General features: G+C 32.2%; 1 protein-coding gene across 6 annotated transcripts; it reads right to left on the bottom strand.

The window, feature by feature from the left end:
* Positions 1 to 1,148: 1,148 nt before the first annotated feature.
* Positions 1,149 to 7,956, bottom strand: LOC106787003 (zinc finger protein 391-like). 6 transcript variants are annotated; one of them, XM_014748966.1, is made up of 10 exons: positions 7,455 to 7,941; positions 6,882 to 7,066; positions 6,508 to 6,595; positions 6,185 to 6,295; positions 5,325 to 5,949; positions 5,069 to 5,161; positions 4,676 to 4,762; positions 3,425 to 3,583; positions 2,964 to 3,267; positions 1,149 to 2,871 (listed from the first exon to the last, which is right to left on the bottom strand). In XM_014748966.1, exons 3-10 carry the CDS (start codon positions 6,574 to 6,576, stop codon positions 2,562 to 2,564), a joined length of 1,758 nt encoding a protein of 585 aa, XP_014604452.1. In that variant the 5' UTR covers positions 6,577 to 6,595; positions 6,882 to 7,066; positions 7,455 to 7,941; the 3' UTR covers positions 1,149 to 2,561. The 6 variants fall into 6 exon arrangements, with proteins under 6 accessions (XP_014604452.1, XP_014604453.1, XP_014604455.1 ...); XM_014748967.1 differs by having other exon boundaries at positions 7,728 to 7,941; XM_014748972.1 differs by having other exon boundaries at positions 2,797 to 2,887; positions 6,882 to 7,956.
* Positions 7,957 to 9,216: the final 1,260 nt, after the last annotated feature.

Raw genomic sequence — 9,216 nt, 5'->3', positions numbered from 1 at the left:
TATATATATATATATATATATATATACATATATATATATATAAAAGTAAATTAAAAGTAATTGTATATCTTTATTTTACAAGTTATATCGGTAAAACAAAGAAATCCCCAATCCTAGACTCTGCAAGGATTTATTATGATATTAACAAATCCGCAGAACTAGGCACACGGTGACCAGAAATGTGATGGTGTTTCTCATAATTACACTATGAAATAAAGTAGCAATATTTATATAATTATTAATGTATACATTATAATTCTACTACATAACTTCATACCTTTTCTCTCAAGTATAATGTACAAAGTAAATAAGCATTTTCTAAGTAAAATAGTTTATCTACTTTTATATATACGTACCACGATACGACTCACGATAATTTAATAATCAAAATTGAGAAGAAATATATGAAGTCGAATAGATGGTGGTAGGGGAAAATAAAATAAAAAAAAAAGAAAAAGAAGAAAACCCTCCCAAAAAAAAATGCAATGTTAAATAATCAAATACAATTGCGCTAAAAATCGAATGGGTAACACCATCACAGTATTTAACTTAACATTGGATTAGTCATCCCAGTTTAAAAATTGTGCTTTCTGACTATTTTACCAAGCCCACACTTATGACTGTTTAAAGTCAAATGAATGGGTCCACAGCGTACAACCATATTAATTAATTAATTCTTGATATTTTTAAGAGAGTGGCGGCGGTGCGCCATCACATGTAACAAGTGGGGGATATAAAAATTAATGTATATATGTATAGATTATTTAGTCGACTATCTTTCATTACAAACTAGCATCTATTTTTAGTAACTGATATTTATATAGTTCTCGGTCTTAAAATTATAAAACAGATTAGTCTGCACGTCGATAATTATTATTATTATTATTATTGCAGCTCCAATAAGATATAAACCTCGTTCACGTAGTAATATCCTTTGCTGACATTTAATCGCGGTCGTTGTCATCGCGGTAGCGTTTATTATGTTCTTTCTGATCCCGAATGACTGGACGGAAGAGGGCTCGCGCTTTTTTTTATATTATCGCGATATCGTTCCGTTCCACGACGTCCGCTTAATGCAAAGATGCCGTCAAAATCTATGTGGTATGATGTGACTTATTTATTTATTATCGATTTCTTTTTTTCTTTACTTTACTTTGTTTCATTTTATTTTATATCCTCCTTTTCTTTTTCTTTCCTTTGCTTTTTTTCTTTTTATTAAACATCTTATTCCTTGTTCTGCAGCTTTCAACTGCAATGGAACACAATGCACCCGATGACAATCATTTTCAAAACGATGACATTGACTTTTATTGTTTTTTTTTTTCTGTATTTTATCGAAATACTTTTTATTCTTATCTCAGCGTCTTTTTATGTAAAAGGTTGTCAAGGTTTGGTCAATGCTAAGAAACTCATTTTATATTCTTTTCTTCTTTCTTTCTTTTTAAATATTCTCTTTTTTAAGACGTCACAATGTAAGATTATTTTTCAACTCATTATAGATTAACAATTTAATTGTGTTCAAGGTGATTCGGTGATCATTAATACACATATAAGTATGCATGATAGTCTTCTTTAAAACTGATGTCCTCATTTTAGTTGCTCTAATTACTTTTTTTTCAATGTCAGTTCTAATTGTTTTCCCTTAAAGCTAATGCAGACTGGTATTTTCTTTATTTTTTTGTTTGTAACGAGTTCATGAAGTTATAACAACACTTTCTTCGCTTCATTTCATTCCTTTCTTTTCATTCTCATAAAAAGGCATTTTATATAGTTATATTTATAAGAGAACAAATGGAAACTTTACAAATTCATTTGCAAATTAATTTCAAGAGAGACAGAGACAGAGACAGAGATAGAGATAGAAATAGAAAGAGAGAGACTATGCCAGGTATTATATTGTGAAATATCGATTATTTATCGAAACCGATGTCGTAGTCTTCGTAGTAATTTCTATTCTGTGTAACAAAATATAAAGTAGATTTGTTTTCTTTTTTGTTTCTTCTTTTTCTTCTTCTTCTCCTCGTAACACTTCTTGTATTAATTGATGAGAAATTTTATTAATATAATAGCGGCTGAGAGTTCATTGTTGTATTTTTTTTTTTTTTTTTTCATTTTTCCATATTTTATGAGCCGAACTCTTTCAAGTTGTTACATTATTATTAATATTAATATTATTATTATTATTATTACTATTATTATTATTATTATTATTATTATTTACTTTTTACTTGTTACGAAACTACTCACTCGCGTCAAAGGGAAACGCAGAGTCACTGAAAATTTCAGCTCGTTTTTTATTAAACTATACACCTACATGACAGTCAATGGGCATTGATTTTTATAAGACCTGAGTCGTCATAGTCATCACCAACATATTAATATTTTCACAAGAAACACTGAATGTTTTTCTTGTAGCCTTCGTTCAATTAATCGTTACATCATATTCTTACACGCATAATCTTTCTGCATATTCCATTATGTAATAAGTTTGTCTGTTAATAAAATAACCTTGTTATTTCATTTTTTCTTTACCAACTCCTGAAAGGTATTCTCTAGCTGAATCATTTGGGTTCCGGGAAGGCCACTTGACATTTGTAGACTTCTTCGAGCATAACTGCTTGGCCTTGACCCTGACTGACAGTAACTGGAGTTGTTGCATTCACTACAACAACCTGTTGCCCTTGTTGCCCTTGCTGGGGTTGTTGCTGTTGTTGCTGTTGCTGCTGCTGTTGGCTACTCGCATTGGTTTGTTGTGCATTACTTGGATTATTCGTATTCTGATTTCGAGCGGTTTGGCCGTACTTCTCATGAATTGCACGGTGTCGCTTTAATGCAAAACGGTCGGAGAATCCAATCTCGCATATATCACATCTAATAAAAGCAAAAACTTGTAAAATAAATCTACATTGAGCATGATTACATAGAAATGATTCGCTCAAACATATATTAAGAAACACGCTCACCTATGCGGCTTTTCACCAGTATGTACTTTCGCATGATTTTTTAGGTGCGTCGCTTGATTGAAGGCAGAACCACAGATGTTACATCTGTAAGGTTTTTCGCCGGTATGAATTCTCCTATGATTCCAAAGTGTCGAATGTCTGGCAAAAGTTTTTTCGCAGACCTCGCATTGATAAGGGCGTTCGCCAGAATGAATTCTTTCATGATTTTTTAGATGAGGACTCTGCGAGAATTGCATCCCACATACGGTGCATTTAAATGGTTTTTCGCCTGTGTGTACTCGTCCATGATTTTTCAAATAAGCAGCTGAAAACATAAAGATTTATCGATCATACATTAATTGTTGAATAAGATTTCTTGTAAATTTGTGCATCCAGATTAAGAGTCCAACCAAATTTATATGTGTGTGAGAAATACCTATTAGAAAACATTTTATACAGCCGTCACATGCACATATCCTTACCTTTTGCAAAAGCTAAACCACAGACTTCGCACTTGAATGGTTTATCACCCGAGTGCAACCGCTTATGAGACCAAAGTGAAGAATACCGGGAGAATGTACCATCACATACATTACAGTGAAATGGCTTCTCCGCTTGGTTCTGACTGTTTTGTTTGCCACCTGAAATTGGAAATACGACCAAAATTTTAGTTTTCCTCAAAGGGCCAGTTCTACAAAAAGATGTGCTCAAGGTTGACCTGTGATGCGTTTTAATCAACACGTTACACAGGATTATGCACGGTACGTGTTTCTTTCTTCATGATACATTTAAAAGAGGATCTTTTTCTCTATACTTTTAATTTATTTTATATAATATATATCTATATAATCATGATAATAACAAAGAATTTATAAAAAGCAATGATGATTGCTTGAATTAAATTTATGTATGTTAATTTATAAAAAACTTATACATGCACATTGTAAAAATGTTAGTCTTTATTACAACAAAAAAAAAAAAAAAAAAAAAAAAAAAAAAAAAAAAAAAAAAAAAAATTAAATACAAAAATTGAATTTATTTAATATCAAGTGTCTCTATTTAAATAAGAAAAAATGATTGAAATGACCTCTTTTATTTATTTGTATCTTAAAATGAAGAGACTAAGCAAAAAAGAAATTTGAAATAACTTTTTCTTTTTTTGTTTTGTTTTTTTTTTTTCTTTTTTTAAATATTTGGACAACGCTGAAAATTTTGAGTCAGATTTATAAAACTGTCCCTTAGGGGAGATTTCATTCCGTGCAATTGTCCTTAAATTTAGATGTCGACAGTTCTACTGAAGAAATAAAGTAGAATTGACATACCAATAAAAAAGTTATAAAAATCTGTGAAAACATCAGTGACCATAAAAATTTTTTTCTACCTACTACAAATGCATGCAAACATATAAAATTTGAAGCATCAAAGAATTATATAGTATGCAATACTTTAAAAATAAAAATACTTTGGACTGTGTCTATATTCATAAATATATTAATATCAAAACTTTGTAAATACTCTGATACTTTGAATAGACAAAAATGAAATATTTATTTTCAATATCAGTATAGTTGATATCATGAGAGAAATAATAAATTTCATTATGTTTCACATAATTAAATATAAAGATTTTGAACTGTCACCATCCAAAGCAAATATATAAGAGGTTACTTGGATAAATTAATTACAACACAGTAACCCCATATTTTTATTGATTTCCTTTTATTCCGACTTACTTCCTATGATGATGCGGCCTGTTGCCTTGCAGCCGCCACACTTTGCGAGGGAACTGATTCCAGAATCTAGTTTTTCGTCGTGTTTACCTACCATACACCACCCGATGTACGATCATGATAGCAATGAGATGATAGAAATATGGTGGAAAAGTGACAACATTTGAAGAAAGAAATGTTTGCTGGCGTTTCGACTGATTTAATAAAATTTGAGGAAACTTCTGAAATTTTTCATGTGTTTGTTTTTTTTTCTTTTCATTAATTTTCTTTTCTTCAAAAAATAGCTCTAATATAAAAGTAAATGGCGAATATGAAGTTTTTAAATCTATCATCTATTTAACAGGAACATTTCTTTTTCCAAATTATTTATAGCACGAATATATGATGAACACTCACCAATAAATATAATCCCGGTGCCATTACATTTATGACATTTGGTAACACTTGTAACACCCCTTCGTTTTACTGGATGGTGACCAGGTTTAATTGCTACACAAAGAAAAAATTATTTATTACACAAGGATGAGATTTCACGATCTAATGACAATTACTCCTCATGTATCTATACTGGTATCGTTATAATATTTTCTTTTTCTTTTTCTATATATTTATTATCAACACTCCATTCAAATAGATTTATTCAGAAACGTACTCTTTTTGATTTTTGTGGGATGATGTTCGCACGGATCTTCACTACCACAATCTTCACATATTTGCACTTTAGGTTTTTGGTGCATATTTGTTTTGTGACTTTTCAATTCTCCAGGCAGTGCAAAACAAGCTCCACACACATCACAAGTATAGGGTCTTTCAGGTGTTGTGGCTACAGTCACTGTTGTTGGTGTTTGTACGACAACTTGTTGCGGTTGTTGTTGCAAATTACTTGGTGTAGTGTTGTGAATCCGTTTATGATGAGTTAATAAACTCATGTGACCGAACACCAGACCACATATATCACATTTAAAAGTTGCATTTGTAGCAGCAGCTATACTCATCTGATTTAATAATGTATTATAGCCAACAGGCTGTACATCAAAACGATAACAACCTTTATCATCCGTTGTTATGGCACCTATTGTGCTAACTGCGTTTGTCTGGACTTTTTGAAGCATGTTGACATTATAGTAAAAAGGAAATTCGGCTGTAGCCGATTGCTGCTGCGACTTGTCTTCCTTTTTATCCGTAACATACATTTGCTGGGACTGCTGCTGCTGCGACTGTTGACCCTGTGCAGCTTGCTGCTGTTGAATTTGTTGAGGGTCAAACATTGCTGCTTGCTAATAAACATAAAAATAATTATTTCTTTAAGTTAAAAAGAACATATCATTACTACTAATGAATTAATTTTGACGAGAGAAATATGCACACATGTATACATAATCATGTAAAGTACTTCTTTTTACAATACTTTTCAATAATTTTTCAAATAGATTATATAATATTAAATGTGTTATGTCACGAGGGTGAATATTTAACTGTTATTCCTGAATATTAAAATGAACAACTACAAACCTGTCTTTGATCTCCGTAACTAGAATTACTTTGCTCCGTTTGAGTAAAACTGTTGGTTTGTTCAGTTTGAGTGAACATGGAACACTTCAGCGGTTGTTCGATAGGTTGGTTCTGTTGAAAGACAAATTTTAACTAAAATTATTTTTACGTACATGCTGCTTTGAATAAAAACAATAGCAATGAAAGATTAGTCCTTTTCTTAAGAACTATAAGACAATAACAATATTGATGATAGCTTAAGTATAAATACATATAGCAAATGTTTCTATGATTTAAAACGACATGTTCCCTCTTTATTTTAATGCCTTACGTGTTGCGTATACCTGCTGTATTTGATCAGGACGGGTTGCATTCAACCAGACCACGTTGTTGCCATTTGATTCTAGGGCCATTGATGTGATGCCTTAGACCCTGCACAACGGATAGGCATTTATTAAGGTAAGAGAGATCCTGTGTCATGGTATCACAGTGATAAAAAACCCTTTCTTTTGAAAGATCACCCCCCTGATCGTCAAAGCCACGCCAAGTTAGGATAGTTGACTTCAGAGTGTAGACTGCACAGCAGAGCAGAGCGCAGACCAGGAAGGAACAGTAAAACCAAGAGGGAACCAAAGCATCATGCATATACATATAGTTATAGTTATATCTATATATGTATATATATAGATAAAATAAAATGTTGAAAGTAAGTACTCACGTGCTATGGTCATATAGAGACGGCGCACGGGTTAAACGTCCGGCTGCCGGGCGGGCGACGATCTTCTAGTTGCCATGACGGCGGCGGTGTCGGTGGTCGTGGCGGTGGTGTTGGCGGTGTTGGAGGCGGCAACGGTGGCGGTGCTGGACGACGCGGCGCGTGGTTCCTTTTCGCCGTTAAGCCTCCTAATGCCGATTATTAAGTTTTATCAACTTTCGATTAACTATACCTTATATGCATTCACAAAAACGATAATTTTTGTATTATTTTATGACTCCGTGGACGCGCGCGAGAATGGGAGCAAGCGAGAGAAGGAAGGAAAGAACGAGTGTACGTATGTGGGAGAGAGAGAGAGAGAGAGAGAATAAAAGATATAAGGAAGATAGAAAAAGAGGGAGCGAGTAAGCGAGTGAGCGAATGAGCGACAAGGATAGATGGAGTGAGTGAGTGAAAGAAAGAAAGAAAGAGAGGGGGGAGAGAGTGAGTGAGAGAGATCGATGACGGTCGTACACAGGGGCACACTAGATATTTTCTTTCAGCACATTCAAAACTTGTATGTTCCTATTGGCTTACACTATTAACAATATCCCTTAAATAAATTATTCCTTCAATCGTTATTTCTTATAATAGGTTTATTTCGCGCCTCGGTTTGTCACTGAACTAAACGTTGGCCCGCGCAGATCATGTCGTCCCAAGCAGCGCGGTGGCGGCTGCGGCGAGTCCTGTACGAAGCGCGGGCGTCTCGGTGTCATAAAAATTGGCGGTACCGTGCTATTATCTTGCACGAAAGTTTACCCGTATTTCATTGAATTATGGTCACGCCTGTTAACCACTTATTAACTTTACCTCAGGGTAACACCAGACGCGACAATACAGGCTCTTCACCGTCAACAAACTTCGCGGTAGCCATTACACGCGACGAGGATAACAATGGGCGACACGAAAGCGCGCTATGGCCCCGATGCCTTTTTCTGAACACCTTCAAGGCGCCTTCCGTACTATCGACCAATCACAACCAAGGTCGGTACTTCGTTAAATCGGGAGAGGCACGCAACCATCGACGCGCCAATTGCATTCATTGGTCGATCTTATAACAAACGACGATTATCATTGGTTAGTATTACAAGGTACGCTTTCTCTTCGTTTCGGATAATTATTTTATTTTGCCATTATTTTTCATTTTCATTTCTTGAAAAATATAATATTTGTATGCTGTTAATGATCTTTGAATTTTCTTTCTAATGTATTTTAGATTTTATTTAGTGTATTTATTTTTTATTCGTACTTTTTATTTCATTTATGTTATAGTGTGTAGAAAAGTATTAAAGATGTTTTAAATATTTTTACACTGCTATAAAAATGTTATTTGTAACAATAAAATATGATAGTTAAGAATTTTTTAACGACAAATCATGTTTCTATTGTATCTAGTACTTTTTTGAAAATACGCCTTGTCAGGTAAGACTGGGTTGCCCTGTTAGGTTAAGTCTGAAGATTACCGCAAGATAGAGCCATTATCTCGGCTAGTAATTTTTTTTAAATTTGAATAATATTAAAGTATATTTTTTATTATAAATTTTAAATTATTTATTACACATACATATTTTTCAGCTTGTATCTGTATGTTTATTTTATATCATTAACTATCATATTTATTAATTTAATATGATAAATGTTTATAATTATCATACATTTATAATAATAAAAAAAATTAATAATACTTTTAATATATTCTAATTCTATCGTTTATATTAAAATTAAAAATATTAAAAAATATTTAGAATAGATTTAAAAAAGTATATAGTAACATTGAAATATAGTATAAGCATAAAATAAAATTTCATTTTTTTACCATGTTATGTAAGTGCTTATTATATATAATTAAACATATTTCGAAGAGATGTTATTATGTTATATATGAGAATTATAATTATACTAATTAATTTACGTAATATTAATTTTACATTTCACAAAGCTTTAGTTCAACAAATAAACAAAAATTAAATATTTCCGCTGTTATTACTTATGTCTGATTACACTGGCATATGACTACTTATAACGTAACAAATTTAATCGGTCTTCACCGAGCATCCCTTACGCCACCCTGTTGCAAACCTTGACATACATTTAATAATTAATTATAACAGAATTGTGTAAAACTATTTCTAAAAATGATTGAATAAATAAAAACCACGTAACTGTAACTATAATTAAAATAATATAATTGTAATATATACGTATGTGAAGTTTAGTATAATGAAAATCTGTGTAAATTTAAAATAAAACTTTATTAACGTGCATAATTATATTGTAATAAAAATAAAACTTCTATTCA

The sequence above is a fragment of the Polistes canadensis genome, unplaced genomic scaffold, assembly GCF_001313835.1.
Source record: "Polistes canadensis isolate GaletaPanama2010 unplaced genomic scaffold, ASM131383v1 scaffold_89, whole genome shotgun sequence".
NCBI lineage: Eukaryota > Metazoa > Arthropoda > Insecta > Hymenoptera > Vespidae > Polistes > Polistes canadensis.
This window is presented reverse-complemented; position numbering and strand designations above follow the sequence as displayed.

Excerpts from the sequence above, each read along its gene's own strand:
- LOC106787003 (XM_014748966.1), bottom strand. The coding sequence starts at position 6,576 with ATGGCCCTAGAATCAAATGGCAACAACGTGGTCTGGTTGAATGCAACC. Across the intron at positions 4,763-5,068 it reads CACCGGGATTATATTTATTG|GTAAACACGACGAAAAACTA; the intron begins GTGAGTGTTCAT and ends GGTGTATGGTAG. Across the intron at positions 3,268-3,424 it reads TGGTTTAGCTTTTGCAAAAG|CTGCTTATTTGAAAAATCAT; the intron begins GTAAGGATATGT and ends TTATGTTTTCAG.